Source organism: Acanthopagrus latus, chromosome 22 (genome assembly GCF_904848185.1).
Source record: "Acanthopagrus latus isolate v.2019 chromosome 22, fAcaLat1.1, whole genome shotgun sequence".
Taxonomy (NCBI): Eukaryota; Metazoa; Chordata; class Actinopteri; order Spariformes; family Sparidae; genus Acanthopagrus; species Acanthopagrus latus.
In genome coordinates, this window is record NC_051060.1 from 18,791,030 (window position 1) to 18,811,107 (window position 20,078).

A 20,078-nucleotide genomic window follows, 5' to 3' on the forward strand; every position below is an offset into this window, starting at 1 on the left:
CCCTCATAGAAGAGGACGGGCTCTAATTTTAGATCAGCAGGACACATAAGCATGCCCGAAATCTTCTTATAGACGACCTTCACCATCTTTAATTATTCATTTCACTTTTCACTGAGGCATCCAGTTACAGCTACCGAGCTGCGAGCGAACCCAGCTGATTTGCAAAGCAGAGGGCTTTTGGTGCGTGCGTGTGTGCGCGAACACTGCAACACACATCTAAAAATAGATTTACAGATGAGACAGAAAAAAAAGAGGAACAACGTCGCAAAATGCTGACAGCACCGCTTGGTTTTTAAAGGGGAGTGGTGGCGGATGAAATCCTTCCCCCTCATTTGCTTTGAAAAATCCTATTTAACAAAAACAGGAAAGCCACCGACTCTAGTTTAACTGTGGTGTGCTCATTAGTTTAATAGATTTACATGCTTCAGTTATGAGTATTTCCTTGTAGGCTGGAATCTGGCTGAAGCAACTCAAGACACAAAGACAGAGAGTCGTTATTTTCATTTTCACCATATTACTACACAGACCTAAAACATATACGTCTTGTATATGTGATATAAAATCTACACCCCTCCTGATCATTTAAGAAAATAAAAGCCTCTGCGAGTGAAAGATGTAACAAACAAATTATTGGAAAGAGTCATAACAAGACATGTTCCCGTTTCCCAACCACACTTTAAAGGGGGCTACTATGTAGTTTTAGAGAATAATTGTACAAATTAATGAGGTAATTATCCTAACTTTAGATAGAGATAGATACACACTAAATAAATATGTTTTTTCCACAATAACTGAGTAAACAAGCTGTTCTCAAGAGGCAACTAATGTCCCCAGAACACTGTCTGAAGCTAGGAAGATGGCAGGGTCCGCCACATATAAACCAAATAAACCAGTATGGAAGGGAGTTGTCCTTTAAGGTCAGATGATTAACATAAAGAAAGTTTGCTTTTTTAGTTTGTTCAGGCTGAAATCTCTTCTGATTAACATGTCTTCCCCCCAAAAAACAACATAGCGCCCCTTTAAAGAGAATGACATTTAAAAAAAAAAAAAAAAACAATAGGTGGAGGTAAATAGCTGACTCAGAACACTACAGTGGGAATGTTTAAAGACAGTGAGCACACAAAGTGTATCATTAACATCAAGTAAAACTGTGGGCATCGATCAGACAGGCAGGTGCAGTCAGAGACATGATAAAAACAGCCTCATACCTTCTGGAGCTGAGTATGCTGACAGCCTTTAACACCACACGGGGAGACTGGCGCGTCCTCAGCGGTAAATATCAGCCCGGCAACACATTATTAGAAGCGATATTCCACGATGGAGGTGCTGTCAGAGACCCGACCCGCTGTCAGTGACTCGCAGCGGACGAAAACACGGACTGTGTGTGTGGAGCCTACAAGATCCTCATCTCTGCCCCCCCGGCTCCGTCTCTCTACTGACTCTCTCTGACTCGGCCGATGACATCACGCGCAGCGAGGTCCGCCCGCCGACCAATCAGCGTCGAGCCGGTGAGTTGTGAAACGCATCGCTTCCGTTGCCACAGTGGCAACACGGCTACAGCTGCTGACATCGGCGCTTCAAATCAGTATTCTCAAAGAGTTTGTCGCGTTTAAAGGCGCACATTTATAATTATGTCACGTAATTATTCTCTGCTTTTACCAAGTCGCACTGAACTTGTCACCGGATGTGTAAGTTGATGACATAGGGTGTAAAAACTGCCAAATATAGACTCTATATATACATTTTTGGCACGACCTCGCCTCAGTTTAAAGGCCACCGTTACCCAGGCTGCAGCAGCTGTGACGGCGGGAACCGGCGGCGCTACGTCATCGCTTGAAGTTCCCCCACTCAGGGTGATGCAGTGAGGTGATCTTCTCGGCCAATCACAGGCCAGCATGGGAGCACATGCGATGTGTGCAGTGTAAACCTGAGAACAGCTCCTGAGGTGGTGTCTGACGGATGTGGCTGACTGCTGGTGACTTTACACTGAACTCATCAGGACGAAAAACCTCCAGTTGTGTCTGTTTACCAGCAACAGTTACAGATTTACACGGATTTGGATGCAATGTGACACAATCCCGATGTAGATGAACATTTCCTCTTCTGATATGCTCTATTAATATCACGTTTTGTCTATTTGTGTGAATTTTAAAGGCGCATTAGAAGAAGTTTTAATCAGAAGAGGAAGATCTCCATTGACAGATTTTGTTTTTATGCCTCAACAAACCAAATAAACAAACTAATCTGTTTCTTGAATGAATAAACTGAATTTAAAAAACAAGGTGCTATTTGCAAGAAAAGTTGATTTCTGAGGCTCATTCCTAACTCTGGGATGTTTGCCAGCATGTCCTACAATTCCTGATTGTCATTATTCTTTGATGAGTTAGGAATGAGACTAGAACATCTACTTTTCTTACAAACAGCACTGTTTCACTACAACACACTGTTTCACTTTGTTTATATGTGGCGGACCCTGCCACCTTTCTAGCTTTGTACAGTGTTCTGGGGACCTTATTTACCTCTGAGAGCAGCTTGTTTATTCAGTTATGGAAACAGAGTTTTCATTATCACCTCATCAATAATGTAAATATTAACATTCTGACTTTCTTCTACAATACTACATATCGCACCTTTAATCCTTCAATCTTTCTACCTATCTTTCTATACTTGAAAAAGTTCAATTAAATGTGTCAGTCCTGGTTGCTTTCATTAACAGAGAAAGTAAATATGTCTTGTATTACTTCTTCATTATAAATATCAAATTTTTCTTCCTGAAAACTACTGTAAATGATCTGCATTTGTGTGTCTGTGTGTCTGTGTGTGTGTGTCTGTGTGTGTGTGTGTGTGTGTGTGTGTATCTGTGTGGGAACGCAGCCAAAATCCTTTCACTGGAAGACCCGCCCACTCCAGCCCAAAAATTTGACAAATGACACGTTACAACTGGGTCACGTGCAGCTCCTCTACAACCAGAGCCAGTTGTGGTTTGTGTGTGTGTATGTGTGAGTGTGTGTGTGTGTGTGTGTGTGTGTGTGTGTGTGTGTGTGTGTGTGTGTGCACATGGGACTTGATTGTGTTTCCACACGTTGTGAAGCAGACTTTCTGGGCTAGACCAGAAAAAGGAGAATGTGAATCCTTGTGAGGGTTTTCTTTTTCCTCCAGATATGCTGAGCCCTGCGTGTTGTTATCTGTGCGTCGTCCTGCAGTGTTCGTGCTGTCATGTCAGATTACGCCAATATGAATCTGGTTGATAAAGTCAAAAGATAAAACTGAGCAGAAACAAACGAAGAATTGCCGCACTCACATATTTGAATGAGTTGATGATTTGTTGAGTGGCGAGCAGCATGTGTTACCATGTCGCACTGTTCGGAGTCTGAGCTGCTGTCTCATCTTGTTCTTGTTGTGCTCTGGCTCAGTTTGTCTTTTGTGGTTTTTTACAACCTGTATGTTCAGTTTCTGGACCAGTTTGTTTTCCTGAGAGCTTTGTCTCATTAAACTGTCTAAGCTGCATCGACCTCAGCTGATATTAAGCAGTTTTATGAATGACAGATTGGCTTTTACGACATGACAAGTTATTTTTACATGTAACATCTGCTTATTTTGAGGTTCAGGGGATTAATTGGTTGCCATTTTACAACACAGGGTTGTACAACAAGGTGTGTAAAATGCATTTCCTTTAAGCTACACAAGAGTTCACAGCCTGAGGAAAGAAGCCACTCCAGTAGTCTGCTGGTTCGGCTGCGGATGCTCTGTATCTTTTGCCAGACAGCAGCAGGGTGAACCGACTGTGGTGTGGCCATGTTCGATTCCCTGTGATGATTCCCACGAACTGTTCTACTGCTCGGAGACAACCAGCTCCTTGGTTTTGCTGAAGTTGAGCAGTAGATTGTCCCTGTGCATGCCTTGAGATTTTTGATTTCTTTTTTTATATTGGCAGTATCATCCGCAGACTCAACAGTACGGTTGTCTTGGTGTCTGGGAGTGAACTCACGGGTGTACAGTGTGAACAGGAGGGGGGCTGAGCACACAGCCCTGGGGATTTCCGGTGCTGAGCGCTAAAGTTGGAGGAGGTGGGACTGCCACTCAGAACCGTCTGCGGTCTGCTTGTGAGGAAGTCTGATATCCAGCTGCAGAGTGTGCGACTCAAGCTCTGAGTGTTAAAGTTCCCCTTTGTAAGAAATGCTGATCTTTGAGTTTGATTCCCAACTCGTCACGAATACTGAGGCTTTAGGATTGGAGGTCGGGTCGGTGTCAGTATTTGACAAGTTGGGAACGACACTCAAAAACCTACTTTGCTCACAAACATTACCTTAAAAGACTGAAACACATCAGGCCAACTGCTGGCCTTCTGAAGCGTTTGGGGCGACTCGGATGAGTTCTGCTCGAAATCTGTTCGGTGTGTTCAGCTGCGTAGGAAGCTTTCGGAGCTGCGCGGACGTTCAACATGTATTGGCAGCGCGTCAAAGCGGTGTGTTCAGTGCAACTTTTCTGCCGGACGGGTCAGACGAGAGGCAACGGAGTGGTCGGAAAGTTAATAGTTAGTTAGTTTCATTTATTGTCCACAATGTGGAAATGTGGAAAGACAGTTAGCTGTTGGTTTGAGTCTGGGTGGTTTGTGGGGAACTTTAAGTTTTCAGTTTCGTTGGTGAGATCACGCGGAAGTAAACAAACAGCGACCTGTGTAGCCATTCTATTTTGTCCTCATTAGCCAATTCAAAACATCTTTTCTTCTGAGTAGCTAAAGTTTCATTCAGCCACTTTTAGTGGTAACTGACACGTTTGTCACACCCTGGACGCACCGTGTGGATCACAACACTCTCATCGCTGTCGCTCCTCTTCACTAAACAACTGCTAAAGGCCAACGATGTCAAAGGTGCACTGCGTAATTCTGGGGATGAAATTTCAATGTGACTGAATAAACAAACTGACCTTAAAGGATGACACAGTTTCATACTATTACACTCTGTTTATGTGTAAACCACCTCTCTAGATTAGAACATAATTCTCGGGACTGTATTTTCCTCTGAGAACAGCTTGTTTATTCAGTTATGATAATAGAGTTTGTATTACTACCTCATCAATAATGTAAATATGAACTTTCTGACTTAAAATTTCTTCTAATAAACTACATAGCACCCCTTTAACCCTGTGATCCTTCTTTCTACTCTTGAAAAAATGTAATTAAATGTGTCAGCCCTGATTGCAAATTCAAATACAGTACTTATCCTTTACTAACTATGACACCATTACATCCCAGAACCAGCAGTTGTCAGCTCACGCCGGCCCTGCCTGAGACACAGGCTTGTCACCGGATTCTCCAGCGATATATGAGCCACTCAGCTGTCCTCAGATGGGATTCAGAGAACGGGTTGCTTTGCCAGGAAGAGCTGAGCTCACACGCTGCGCTCCTGGACACAAAACAGCACATGATAGCATTTTTTAATTTTTAACATGTTTGGTCGGAACCGTGAACAGCATCAGGCTGCGACAAACAAGACGACGTACGGGCATGTCGGTAAACAACCGAGCAGCGATAATCAGCTTTCATTCGCATCTTTAACATACTTTCACACAGATTTACTGCAGGTCTGACTCAGGTCCCTGTGGCTTGACCTCATCTAGCATTTTGCACCCAAGATTCACCCAGAGGAGAGTGTCGGCCTGGTGCGGTTTCACTCAGTTCTGCTTCCTTTGCACCAACCAGACAGAAGTAGGGCAGCCACTTGTTTGCTCTACACTCATGTACCTGCCAGGAATAGTGAAGTGATTTTTTTTTTAGTAAGTTATTTTGAAGAGAGAAAAACATTAACTATTGTGCAAAAACCACACTGTCGCACCAGGCAACATCTCAGCAGACCACAGAGTCAATGTGGTCTGACAATCTCCTCACACATAATTTCAAAACACATACAAGTACCAGTCAATCTCCTTAGAGATCATATTCAAGTTGACTCAGCAAAGGGCACGGTGCCTTCTCGTTGCATAATCATTTCTACATGGTTGATATCAAGGCCTCTGATTGGCTCAGGCTAGTCTGGCCTGAGAGTCATGAGACCCCAGATGGAAACTTTAGCTGGAGCTGCCGAGCTGTGATACAGAGATTAAAAGGAAAAAGAAAAAAAAAAAAACTCTTTGTCCTTATTAGAGAGAGATTATGAGGGTAAGAGACGGGTTTAAACTACCTCTTGGTCCAAACATTGTTGGCTTGTGGCTGTAAAAAGAGGCAAAACTGAGATGGATGTTTGTTGTTTATGCAAGATTTAAAATGGGGATGAAAGGGAAATACAAGCATCCACAAAAAACTCTATGGGAGTTTTGGGCACAAGTTCTGCAAAAGATCACATGATTAAGAACTTTTTGTTTCGCGATGTTCAGTAAAAGGCAGAGGCTGAGTGTCATACATGACTCATGATTCTGTGTGACACATTCTTGTGTTCTTCTGAGGAACAATCCCATCTTTCCAAATACCCAAAGACTCACAAAAACCACAGAAGGAGTGAGAGTATCACCTGATCCATCAGGCTATCCCTCCACCCCGCGACTCCTCTCGCTCCCCTGGCCCCTCACACCCTTTTTCTCTCCCTCTCCCTCCCAACTTTCAGCGGGCACAGATCGTCTTACGGGGGGATTTGAAACACCCCCCTTGTCGAACCGTCTCTGCTGTCTTAGGAACCGGCTATAGGACACATTACATTTCCAAGATGTTATTAATATGCAGTTTTACCCTGATTTAGTCATTTTTCAATCAAAAATGTCACACATAACTGTTTGCAGCTATTTAAATATGAGGATTTGCTGTGTTTCATTGTCATTTATGATAGTAAATGATGGTTTTTGGGATGTAGGGCTGTGACTCGGACAAAATAAGTAATTTAAAGGCATCATTTGGGGAAATTCTGATGAACATCTCTCATGCTTCTTTTTGAGCTTTCATAAAACTACAAAAATTACAGATAACCTTGAAAACAATCAGCAGATGAATCGATAATGACAGTAATCGTTAGTTGCTGCCCTCATCACCATGTGCTCTCTTTCATCCATAATGCATGCTTAGTTTTTTTTTTTTTCACACATCATGCAGACAATCTACAAATCTCTTTACCCAGCTCCAGGTGGTGTCAGTGGCATAGTGCTCATCGGCCTCATAAAAATCGTCACCATCCTCTACTGATATCATGGTTCCATAATAAGTTTGACCGCAGCTGCCGGGTCTCTGGTCTCGACAGATGTGAGCTCCACAAGTCCTGGTCCTGTCTAGTAGCTCGCGTCTTCACTCTGCGAGCATGTCTGGTGTCTGACTGACAGGGTGCAAGTGGACAAGCGTCTTACTAATTTTACCTGGGCCCCCTGGTCGGAAACTTGATACGTTGTCTGGAGTGGTCATCATCCACCGGACCCTCTGACTTCTCCGGCATCTGAGGAGGGGGACACCTATTAGGATTGCTGATCAGAATGTTGGTCTAAGCGGGGCTTCCTCACATGCCAGTCAAGCGACAAATTACCTCATCAGAGAGCTCCCCCTTCCAAACACATGCCCGACAGTTTCATCCAATGTGTAAATTTCTCATTAGTTAACGCACAGGCTCTGACACCTGTTGTTGCTATTGAGCGATGTTGGTCACGGTAGTGCTGTCACTGACATGAGAGCAGAGCACCTGTCACTTGGGGTGTACTCCAAGTTTCTCTGGTACCAAGCAACTCTTCCAGTGACCACAGGAACTGATACGCCACTGGTGTCACTGATGGTTCTCACCTAGTGACCTTTGGTGTATAGGTCATGGAGATATGAGGAGAGAAATATGGCCATTTGGCTGCTGGCAACCATGGCATCCACCTCTCCTGTCAATACAAGTCTCCACCGCCCTCTAGTGGTTAGAGGGGGTAAAAACAAGCAGACTTGGAATTAAGAGCTGAGGGTTGCCTTCACTTGCAAGATTGAAGCTCCGACTTAAAACCACTTACTTTAGTTGTACAGAAATGTTGCACTGTGGTCGAAAATATTAACCAAATATGTCCAGAAACAAAATTAACCACCTTAGTCACATAAACTTAGAAGTGATGGTCGATCTGCGTTAGCAAAAAATGACATTTCCCCTACACTTACGGTTTGGCCCACTTTTTAGGCTTACAATGTTTTACATGTTTTAAGGTCACGCTAAATTTTGTCGCATAAGGTCCATGTAATAGAGTCAGTTACATGCAATAGAGTAGCAGTGTCGTACATAGAGTGAAAGTATTTCATGACATTCACTAAATATTGTAAATAACGGAAAAAAGTTAATCAAGCACTGCTGTGCTCCAGTGTCACAATGGTACCTGTGCTTTACCGCAGCACGTGAAGGCAGCATAATACCTCTGGCTGGCTTCACGGTGTCCTCCTCTTGTCGCATATTGATCCAGCTAGCTGATCGTTAGCTTTTGTGTCAGGATGTTGTCTGTTGTGTGTAAATGTGTGTCCGTTGTTTCTGGCTAGAGGTACCCGGCATTTGGCGGCTTTAATGTTCCGTGCAGCTAATTTAAAAACCATCGGCAAAGCGGGAACCGGCTGGTAGGTGGTCTTTGAATTCACTGAGACGTAACATATTGTTCACGTCCACTCCACTTTCGTGAAGCCGCCGGCTAGGGAGCTAAAGCTAGCTATGCTAACAGCAAATCTTATCCGCATATCAAAGGGCTTCATTGGTGTTTATCTTCCGGCGACAGTCGCTGAAACTACCACAGTTAATAGCTGCGGGTCTTGGCTCTCAACGGTTGCTAACTATCTTCAGTGATAGTTGAGCGGTTGTTGTTGACTTAGCCGGCTAGCAAGACAACGTTAACGCTAGCTAGCTCCTAAAGCTAATAACTGCCAAAACAGCTAACTTGGCTAACTACAGCCTGGAAATGTCAAAGCTCATTTCGGAGGAGTTTGCAAACGACATCGCAGGCTCTTAAATCAGACATCTGGGGAATTATTAACGTAAGTACTGAGTTGCACAAGAAAAGCAATCGGGTGCTGCGTCCCAACTTTGCTCAGCGGAAAGAGATAATGTGAAAAATGTGACTGATTATTTGGCTAATTTGAGTTTCATAACTTCTCTTAATTAACCCCGACGTTGATGATGCTAGTCACCTCAACTGCCACAGCTTAGCTAGCTAGCCAACTAACTCTGCGTTGCTCAGATTTAGGTCTGTAATGTCAATCCACCGACAACAATTTGCACGTCAACCCTACCAAACGCACACACCCTGACTTTTTTTTTTCCAGGGCCTGCTATGTCAATAAGTCTCCCAGTAGCACCCATGGCTGTCCTGCATACACTGCTCATAGCTCCAGTTAAAGCAAGCTGATGTCCTGGATGCCTACTAGTGTATATGCATGTTTCTAACTAAGTAATATAACCTTTTGTCCCTCATCTCAGGCACTTTCGCCGGACGATGGACGAGCTGGTCCATGACCTGGTGTCAGCACTGGAGGAGAGCTCCGAGCAAGCGGCCCGTGGTGGCTTCGGTGACGGCGGAGACCACGCACTGGCCGTCGGCTGCCTGCTGAAGAGGCAGGCTCGGAAGCGGAGAGGCCGAAAGCGACGCTCGGACAACCCGCACCCGCCGTGGGAGACAGGCCACCTCAGCGAGGGCTCCGAGTCCAGTGTGGAGGAACACAAGGTGGGTTTGGGCGGAGGACAGTGACTCGGTCTCTCCAGATGAAAATGTGCAAAAAAGTGTCATTATTAGATCAAGAAAGAGGGACTACTGTTTTCTTTAAAGGGGCGAATTGTAAGCTATGGCCAGAATTGTAGTTTAAAGGTGCGCTGTGTAGTTGTGGGTAAGAAGTGTTGATCAGAAGGAGGAGATCTGCATTTTATAAATATCCTTAAACAAACCTAACAAACACATCTTCTTTATTGTCTTGACTGGATAAACAAGTTGATCTTAAAGACAGCACAATTTCATATTGTTCTATTTTGTTTACATGTGGCAGACCCTGCCACATTTGTAGCTTCAAACAATGTTCTCGGGACCTTATTTTCCACCAAGAAAGAGCTTGTTTATTCAGTTACAGAAAAAAAAAAAATCTGAGTTTGTATTATTGTACAATCTGAGTTTTGAACTTTTTAAAGAGTTCAAAAAAATAGAATGCGTAGAAACAACAGTGGTGAGCTGATATCTTCTGAACTGATATCTGGCAAAAATGCCTGCTCAAATTATCATGCTAACCAGCTGGTGTGTCTTGTCTTGTGAAAGCAGACAGTTCACTTCTTAGTCTAAAGTGATCAAAATAAACCCACAAAATGTCAAGAAAGAAGATATTTTACACCTATTTTACTTACTAAACAAAAAAGTACAACCATCCACTTTCTGAATTCAAGTGTCACACCACTGTTAGCTAATGGGGCCCCGTATCTCACTGGCTAACGTAGCTGCTTGCTAACAGCCGTTAGTTAGTTGTTTTTTTTTGTGTTTCTCCAGTAAAAGATAGCTCAGATAGTAGTTTTGTTGCTAACTTTGAATTCTGGCCATTTCTTACAAACTAAACCTTTTAATCTGGTCTAATCCTGTAATGTCCGGGTCTCTGCATTAAGTGCCCGCTTAATGAAGATTATATGTCATTTAAGTGGTTATTAGGTCTCATATTAGGTGGGTTGGCCCCAAAATCCATCTAGAGTCTCCTAGATACCATCCCGTTTAAATTGGTCTGTGTTAAATACAGTTGGCCTCCCTCAGATATTGCTTTGGCATAATTAACATCCTCAAGTTTGTTCAAGTTTCTAAACTTGGCATCAGAATCACAGTCTGGTATTTCCCACACTGATGTTTGTTGCAGGACTACCGTGCCAGTACAGGGGGTGTCTCCGCTGCCAACAGCCACGCCCGTGACAACAGTGACTCAGACGAACAGCTTGGCCCTAAACGGCGCTCCCTCCTAACGGCTGACACGGGACGAAGCAAGCGCCCGCTTTGGCCAGACGACTTGGGCGTCCTGGGCTCGGCAGAGGGAACCCGCAGCCTCAGAAGGAGACGGAAGGTGAAACGTATGGCTGTAGACCCACCCGCAGAACCAGAACCTCCCTCCACCACTATGCTCGGGCCGCCACCTGTCCCTAAAGCACGTATTGGTGGCAGGCCACATAGACCGGGTGCAGGTGAGGGCAGGGGGCCCATGGAGCTGTGTGGAATTGGACTGGTTGTGCCGGGGGGAGGGAAGAACAGGGTGAAGAAGAGGAAACTGGCCACCCACAGGCTGGGAATGGATGCTGCAGACGAAGGGGTGGTGGTGGAGAGCGAAGACCCAATCTGTTCTCCAATGGAAGGGTCCAAAGATAAGATGGAGTTAGAGGAGCAGAAGGGCTCGGATGAGGACATGAGTGACAGGTGGTTAGTGTTTTGACTTTTGTCCTTCTTTCATGCCCTGTGTTTCCAGAACTCCTCCATCTCCTCTTCTGTGTGCTGCATTTATGAGTGTGTGTGACACTGTAGGTCAGTGGGTAAGAACTCTGACAGATACCAAACACAAACCATTTTTTGTGTCTGCAAAAAATGTGTTTGTTGCATTGAGTATCAAGAACAATCAATACCAAAAAGTTGTGGATGCTAGCTAGGTTTTCTTCTACTAGACAACTTTTGACTTCTTACTGAGCATGACTCTTTCTTTTTCAGCGAGACGAGCAGTGTCAGTAATAGCAGTGATGGAGGCCTGTACACCAATGACGAGGGCCGACAAGGTACATACTCGAATTATTGTTCAAAATCGAAACAAGTGTAACAAGTGGTGTATGTACACAAGTATATAGCGGAGTGACAGCTGTTATCACACACTGTCCTCTCTCCTCCAGGTGATGACGAGCAGAGTGACTGGTTCTACGACGGCGAGCAGGGCTCCGGTTCAGCGCCCGGGGGCGCATGTGGGATAGCAGGAGTGGTTCCGTGGTGGGAGAGGGAGACGGGGTCAGAGGAGTTGGACCTGGCTGACCCAGTCTTCAACAGCATTCTCACTGGGTCCTTCCCCCTCATGAGCCCTGGAGCTCAGAGAGGTAGGCTGGAGACGATACTGACAACATACTTAAAAACAGCAGTGTCAGTGTTAAAGAAACAAAGACACACTGCCATTAGATTAATCTAAACCAATATATGATAGAGTTTGCAATAGAATCAAATGCATTTTGGGGCCAGTAAAAATGTGCAGTTAGACATTTTACAATATTTTTGCAGTTTCTTTCATGACCAGTAGGAGGCAAACATGTCACACAGACAGAAACCAAGGCAATGTTGAGCAGTGAGGCTGTACACTCTTGTAATATGGTTAAATAAAGGGAATTAAATCTTCCTATGACTGTAGCAAGCAGTACAAAAATTAAATATATATCAAAATAATAGGTACCCAATAAGTTTTGAATACTCCAGTGTCTCATAGAATATAGTCTATCTTAGTGTACCAGTAGGAGTAATTATATCAAGCAGGAGTTACAGTAAACCTCGTCCTCGTTAAAGCTGCCTGTTTCTGAATTAGTGATATCTTAAAGGACCCTCACTGAGATGTATCCCATCAAGATTGAAGGGTTGTTCCAGGCTCTGCTGCACTAAAATGTGAAAATGATCAAATTAATCGCATCATATCAATGATCATGTCCTGAGTTTGATAGCTTACGATCCTGTGCTGTGTTTGTCAGGGTTCCAGGCCAGGCTGAGTCGTCTCCATGGAAACCAGCAGGCGTCGGAGGCGGGGCTGCAAGGCAGCTCCAGTCAAGGCTTTAACGACAGACTGGGCAGACAAAGCCAGGACTCCCATGAGTGAGTCCTTTCTTCTGTTAAAGAGGTTTTTTTCTGTTCATATTGCTCTGTTATTTATTTAATGTCATTTTTTCCTTGTGTTTTTGGTTATTATGAAATTATTTCAGTTGCATTGTATTTTATGAAAGATGCCATGCTAAAAAAGTAGGTGAGACTGAAATGAAAGCAGGAGTTTTAGTAATTCAAATGTGATTGTCTAGTACACAAAAACCTTTGAATTAGTATTTACGCATGATTACTTCAAAGTAACCTGAAACACTAGTGTTTCCCCACATACATACTTTACTTTACTACACTGGTGGGCAGTCACCAGTATATTTGGTGACCCATTGTAGCATCGTTTAACTTTCTTTTTTTCTTTTTTTTACCATCTGGAGAACTGCGATCAATTAACAAGTGTCAATCTGCCCTCGCTCTACCCTTCCGTCTACGTGCACTGCACATACTCGGCAGAGAAACACATATCAACACATGTCACGGCATATGCTAAAGATGTATTATTTGACGTAGGGAGTGTTCTGGGAAGTTTTGCGGGCATCGTTTTTTATATCCCTAATGCACAGTTGTCACAGTTTGTGCAGACTGATCAATTAAAAGTATTTTAGTGTAACTCCAGTCTGAAGTCTAAATGCGTTTAGTGTTCCCAAGTCTGAGAAGGTTCTTGGGTTTCTGTGAAAGTTGGATGGACAAGAGCCAACAATTCACTTGGAGACAGAAATGATAATGAATAGCAGTTTGCTTTCTGTCTCTGGAACGCTGCCTTGACGGGAACTTGAGGGCCCGAATGACACTGTTATATCTCCAACAGGCCTTGGTTCAGCTCGGGCTCCAGGAGGGAGCACGGACAGGTGAGCCACATTTCTTCACTTCATTTCTTTTCCTCTTCAAATGGGGTGAAATGCAAAGGTTAGATTTTGATCCATTACAAGGACTCGGCATTGGTTGGTGTAATAAATACAGTAGCGCTGTGTCATTTCCTGGATTACTTGCTCTAAGTGCTTGAACATTAACTTTTTGTTTTCCCTCTTCTTTCCCTCGCTGCCACTTCAGTTGCATTGGGACCCACGGTCAGACAGAGGGCACCGGAGGAGCTGCTCAGTAAAAACAGCCAGCAGGTGAGAACAACACTTGAACTAAAAACACCAGTGATTTATGACCAGAGCTCGGATTCAATTCCTTTTAGTACCTGCTTGTGTCCTTGCTGCACTGGTCTCGGTGTTTAATGGTATTTTTCAAATGAATAAGAATACTTTCTGTAGCGTTATTGGAAGTAAAACTAATGCTGCCATATTTTGGTCTCGCTCGGCTGGTTTTGCAGACAGACCAGCGGGCACCTCGGCTCTCTATGTACAGGGGATGTCAAGCGGAGGCGAAAAGCAGCCCCCCTCGGTTCCACCGCCCCCTCAGGTATTGGAAGCACACCTAGCTACACCTCACACACCATCTGGCACTTTTTACCAACTGGCCCTTTTACAGTATTTTTGGCTCTCACTTTCTCACTTGTGTCCCTCCCCCTCTTGGTGGAGCTCAGTATGTTCACCAGCCTGCTTTTCCTCATCGCCTTCTGTCTGGCACTTATACTGATGTAAACACAAGAGACTGGGATGAGAAGTGAGGGTTTCTCTACACATTTTTAAAAAAAGAATTAATGGAGGGAAGGGAGTCCCTCATCTTTCAAATTGCTACCCCTCCAAATCGCTTCTCCTTTCTCGCTGTAAAACCCTCCTTTAGCTTATAACCCCCTTTCCTCCTAAGCTTTGTTGGACAAGAGTCAGCTGGCTAGTCATGCTGTCAGAGCAGAGATACTGGATTAGTTCTTAGCCAGTAACACTTGTGCATCCCCCCCATCCCCCAAACCACTCTCCTTACCTCTGGGCAAGTTGATGCTGTTGGAGGAGGGAGGGGGATGTAGTAAAGCCTAAATCTGTTTGGTCAACCTCCCGTTATAATTCATCCAGCCTGAAGCCTTGTGCCATTTTTGATCACTGTTTACACACAATGATGTATCGATAGTTGAAAATATGAGAAGAGAAATGAAAGCAAAAGCAAAACGGAGCTGTAAAATAAGATGATGCTAAAACTCAGCGGTGCATTACACACTGATACCTGCCCCAGACACTGGTGCAGCGCTTAGGAACAGCAGGTGCCGACCTCACAGCGGGGCGGCGGCGGCGGCGAGGGCCTGCCAAATTCACATCCTGACAATTTGGCCAGAACCCACCTGGAACTCGGCAGTCATGCATGCAAAAGTGTGGGCGACTTTGCCGTGCGCTTCATACAAATAAAGACGGGATTAGAAAAGGCTAACAGGCCGGTCTGCACGAACTGAACAGTGAACTTCCAGGAAGGGCGAGGACAGAGTGACCACTGTCTGTTTGAGGCAGACAGAAATGTGGCTAAGTTGATTACATGATCACATTAGTTAGATGTAGCTTAGCAATTTTAATGGACTGATGATGTCACTGAAGAGCCTTCCGTGCAGCAAGTAATGCAGACGGTTATGTATAGGCGGAACCAGACGGAAGACGAGACGAGAATAACCATAAGCAAACACCGCAGCAAGACCCGCAATTAACTTGTTCTTAATTGACAATGAGCAAATTGTCACATTTGAGCTGGAACCAACAAATGTTTTTTGTTTTGCTTGAAACTGTTAATTATTAGAATAGTTGGTCATTAACTATATGTTCATCAGCTAATGGATAATTGAACAAATTGTTTCAGCACTAACTGCATGTTATCCTCTTTTCCTCTGTGTTCCTGTTTATTCCTGTATGACTGGCGTATGCTATTTTTGTGACATGTTTCTGACATATTTAAAGGGCCGGTCCATTATCTTTTGGCGTCTCTTTTTGAGATTTTCATATCAGTCTGAAGCCTCTAAGCAGTATTTCTTACATTTTCAAATCCAAGCTTTCTCTCTTTGGTCGAAGTTTGTATGTTTTAGCTTCCAAATGTTTTTCTCCCCCCAAAGTCCTTCTCAATCCTGGCAGCACCCAGCAGACTGGATGAAGCGTATGCTTGGGCTGAATTCACACAAAATCCAGCACCTTCCTTCAGGGTTTTTTTTTTTTGTTGAAATAATGGGAAAACACCATATTATGTCTGCAATTCACTGCTTTGTCGTTGTTGTCAAGGCTGCTCCCTCTCTTCGTTCACTCGACCGCTCCTCCTCTCCTTCTCTGTCTCCCTCGTTGAGCTGGGGAATAGGAGTTTTTACAAATAGTAACCAATAAATCCTGCACAGCATGCTTCTAAATAAGGCCTGAGCAATAAAACAATAGAAATATGTATATGTGTGTATTGTGATAAACATGCCATTGATGATTGATCTTGCAATTTTTTTTGCATTAAATGCAAACCAGTCTTTCTCATGGACTGATACAACAGCCTACAAGTTGCAGGTGTGCCGGAAAACCTTTTCGCCTCTGTCCCAGCTTTCTGCTTCTTCTCTCAGTGCAACTTCTCTTCTTGAGCTGCTCTTTGCTGCAGGAGTGTCTCCGGGCTCTTTAGGTAGAGCAGACAGGCCAGCTCTGCCCACCGCTGCTCCACCACCTGGCCTGTTTGCTCTGCCTGTGAGACACTACACCTGCGACAGCCAGAGTGGCTGGCGGGACCGCCTGGGCAACGATGACTCAAATCCTCCACACAAGCTCTGCCGCGGGCCAAGTGTTTTACAAATCAAATGCGAAATAAACACAAACACAAGCTATTACCACCAGAGTGAGAGAATGAGTGCTGGCTGAGAGGAAACTGTGAGTTATGGCTATGGCTTTTTAGCCACATCACGCAGGCCTTGTCTGAATGAATCATCCAAACACACACTTTGCTCAAACTTCTGTTCGTGTGGGTCGAGGGAGGGGCCGGAATCAGCACTGTGACTACATCACTGCTTTCTTCTGAGGGCCAAGTGAAAGTTTCCATTTTAAAAACATGGAAAAGAAATCAGTTGACCCTCAAGTCCAAATTTGGACTAATGGACTTGCAATAAGCCTTTTTGAAGCTCTATTAATTGTATTCAACTTAATTCAACCTAATGTAAGCCATCTGTGTTGCAGTGTTTGTAAATGCAATTAGATTTTCTCTAGATTATTTTGTCTGTTTTTATTTTATTATTATTTTTGGTAGATGAGTTCCAAGCGAACACAAACCTGTACTATCAGCTGTCAGCAGGTGTGGCCTTTGTGCGGAAGGCTACAATATGTACAGACATAAATAATGTAAAAACTCCCTCTTGCTAATCTGTGACCTCTGTCTTTTCAGGAGTGGTTGGTGAGAATGCACCTCCCATCCCTGACAGCAACATGGGGAGCCGCATGTTGCAGACCATGGGCTGGAGCCCGGGCATGGGCCTGGGTCCAGAGGGCAGGGGCATCACAGAGCCCATCCGGGCCACGCAGAGACCCAAAGGCACTGGTCTAGGATTCAACTGAACTCCTGGTTTCTGGATTCTGAACCTGGAGTACGCCGGGACAAGACAGGGCCCCAAGAGCTACAAGGAGTGAGGAGGATGAAATGCTGCTCAGTGCGATGAACAATTAAAAAAGAAGTTCCAGGATAATCCAGAAATGTGAGTCATGAGAAGGGGGAGGGAATGAATCTCATCCTAGCAACAAGAGTCTGTGATGATACAGAAACTTTCCCATATTGGGGAAACTTGAAGAAGCTTGGGGATATCCACACAGACTGTTCCCACAAATGGAGAGACTGACTGAAACTGAGCTGGAGAAAAGACATCTAGCAGAAACTCCATGTTGGAGAAAAATATATGACTTCGATGCCTCGTTGTTAGTGTTTTAAGCTGGCATGCTGCCTCAGCCCTGTTACCTCAGAAATCATCTTTGCAGGAGAGAAAAGGGGGTAAATTTGACCACACGAGTGCGCAAATAATGTGCTAATAATGTTTTTTTTTCCTCCCTCAGTCAGCGGTTTTAGTTTGTCAGAAAAATGGTTTTGTCTGATATTGCACAAGAATTTTAGAATCAGAGACTATTAGTAGGCCATACCTCAGTTCCTTTTTTTTTTTTTTTTTTGGATGTCATCAATGTAACGTACACTGTATGGATGTGTGTTGAAATATATGGATGCATTTCCCATCCATTTTGTTGTTCACTTAATGCAAGAAGTCCTGTCACCACAACGGTTTTTTATCTATTCAAAAAGATGAAAATCAAAACTAGTTTTCACCTTCGTTTAGCACCACTCTGTATGCACGTGCAGCTGATGTTTCCGAAGAAAACACAGGTGTGTGTATAGTGAGGTAAAGTCTTGCCAATGGCATGCTCGACTGTCCTGTTTTACTCTGTTTGTTTAGGTATTTTAATTTAGAAAAATGTTAAGCATGCCGAAGCAATACTCAAAGGACGGTATATAAGAAAAAGGCTGTATGACTGTGACAAACATTTCAATGTTTCCATACAGGGTTGGAAATTCCTGTGAAATACAGGACATTTATAGATTTAGCATCTATCTGTGAGTTAAAATGAAGGATTAGTGCTGTCATGATGCACATATTCAGGCCCTTTGTACCACATTCACAGGTGTTTTCACTTAATTAGCCTGATTATAGCTTTTCTCAGGACTCTTTAAGTTCTAATCAGGCAGAAGTGAAAACACCTGTGTGACTGTGCGGCGCCTTTCACCACAGTACCACAATTATCAAGAAAAAAAAAACAATAGAAGAAGTTTAATTCTGTTTTTAAAAAATTATGTTTTAGACCCACTGTCTTTAATTGTGGTATTGTTTCATGTATTTATTTAGGGCTAAATATAGCTAACCTGCAACTATAGATTGTCCTGAATACAGATGTGAAATCATTTTTAAGTGCAGGTAGAGAAGAGATTAAGGTCTAGGAAAAAAATGTTTTAATTATAAATTGAAAAAGGAAGTTGTGCTGTAACGATATTTGTTTCCTCTTCTCCATATGTTGTAACCATTGCGCTCCAGATGGACGGTCTTTTACCCCACCATGCCTGTTCAGAGAAGATGAGATGTGAGTGACAAACAAATATTAAACTCAGAGACTGCCGAAACTCTGTGGTAGTTATTGTCCCGTGAGGCTAACACCCTCCTCGAGCTCGTCAGGTGGTTTAACTTCATGCTGACTAGAGCAGTGATCCAAGCTGGCTTTTTTTTCCCAAGCCAATGTTCTTATCAGAATTAACAGTAAAGGATATTTGTTGGCTAATGTGCAATTATTTGTTTGAAAGTGTCACATTAAATCTGTAGTGAGGCTGAGACTTGGATGAGAGGATGGATGCCTCTCTGTAACTATGAAGCCAGCAGCCTCTTAGCTGTTATGGTAAAAGCCCAGCTAGCTGTTCCTTTTCCCATTTTTTACGCCAAATTAAGCTAAGCTAAGCTAACTGGCTGTCGGCACCTACTTTGCATTGACCTTACAGACTGGTATCAGAGACTTAGTTCACGTTGCTCTACAATCAATGAAAGAAATAAATTCATACATATAGATATGTATACACATATAATATTTACATACATACGTACATACGTACATACGTACATACATACATACGTACATACGTACATACATACATACATACATACATACATACATACATACATACATACATACATACATACATAGAGTACAAGCATAGAAGGAAAAAATTGGCAATATAATAACATTGACCTTGAAAGGTGACGTCAAAAAACACAAGAAACTCAGTCTGCTCCTTCAACTCGGTGAACAGTGAACAAGCGCTATTTCAAAAATGTTGAACTACCAATAACTGTGACCAAGAAATATGCTGATTTACCCAATACTGATATATTAGTGTAATAATCTCAAATCAGCTAATTATATCCAACTTGCCAAAATTTGGGGCAAACATTGTGATTAATGTCTGCTGCTAAATATTTGAAAACAGAACAGGAAATTCACCAGGTGCTAACAAACAGCTTTGTTAATTTTTTTGGACTGGTTAGACGTAACTAATTACATACATATTCAAATATTGCAATTGACTTAATAAGACTTCTGCTCCACTTCATCTTAGAGGCAAATCTGGCTGACAGCTTTAGGTACATGTTTGATAGTAAAAAAAACTGACGGGGACCATTTTACTGCACAATGAGTACTTTCACTTTTTCATGCTTTGAGTACATTCTGCACTGATACAACTTTTATATGTTTACTACAGCGAGCTTTTGCTTGCAGGACACTTACTCGAGTATTTTCATCATATAAAGTTTTACTCAAGTAACGGAACGACACACTTCTTTGACCTCTGATTGTTTGAAATCAGTGTTTTTCCAGTCCGTCGTCACTTATCAAACTGTCAGACTGAACCTG

General features: G+C 43.3%; 2 protein-coding genes across 7 annotated transcripts in view; one reads left to right on the forward strand and one right to left on the reverse strand.

The window, feature by feature from the left end:
- Positions 1–9,408, reverse strand: part of si:ch73-21k16.1 (phosphatidate phosphatase LPIN1) — a 22,673-nt gene extending 13,265 nt beyond the window's left edge. For 2 of the 4 annotated variants that reach the window (XM_037086045.1, XM_037086044.1), the window contains exon 1: positions 7,100–7,300. In XM_037086045.1, the coding sequence (XP_036941940.1) occupies positions 7,100–7,174 (75 nt within the window). In that variant the 5' untranslated portion in view covers positions 7,175–7,300. Of the gene's footprint in view, positions 1–1,208; positions 2,240–7,099; positions 7,301–7,335; positions 7,413–9,379 lie in introns of those variants that run through there. The other 2 variants (XM_037086047.1, XM_037086046.1) reach the window with 2 other exon arrangements.
- On the forward strand, positions 8,328–18,798 carry gpatch2 (G patch domain containing 2). 3 transcript variants are annotated; one of them, XR_005072444.1, is made up of 11 exons: positions 8,328–8,545; positions 9,399–9,642; positions 10,802–11,352; positions 11,635–11,699; positions 11,811–12,008; positions 12,645–12,765; positions 13,574–13,613; positions 13,816–13,880; positions 14,084–14,172; positions 17,029–17,335; positions 18,713–18,798. XR_005072444.1 is itself a non-coding variant. In XM_037086048.1 (10 exons), exons 1-10 carry the CDS (start codon positions 8,496–8,498, stop codon positions 17,196–17,198), a joined length of 1,593 nt encoding a protein of 530 aa, XP_036941943.1. In that variant the 5' UTR covers positions 8,328–8,495; the 3' UTR covers positions 17,199–18,798. The 3 variants fall into 3 exon arrangements, 2 of the variants coding, with proteins under 2 accessions (XP_036941943.1, XP_036941944.1); XM_037086048.1 differs by having other exon boundaries at positions 17,029–18,798; XM_037086049.1 differs by having other exon boundaries at positions 10,802–11,349; positions 17,029–18,798.
- The last annotated feature ends 1,280 nt before the right edge of the window (positions 18,799–20,078 follow it).

Bases quoted from the DNA above. Each gene is read 5' to 3' on its own strand.
- gpatch2 (XM_037086048.1), top strand. From the start codon at position 8,496: ATGTTCCGTGCAGCTAATTTAAAAACCATCGGCAAAGCGGGAACCGGC. The intron at 9,643-10,801 runs GTGGGTTTGGGC...TGTTTGTTGCAG, and splicing joins CCAGTGTGGAGGAACACAAG to GACTACCGTGCCAGTACAGG. The intron at 13,881-14,083 runs GTGAGAACAACA...CTGGTTTTGCAG, and splicing joins TCAGTAAAAACAGCCAGCAG to ACAGACCAGCGGGCACCTCG.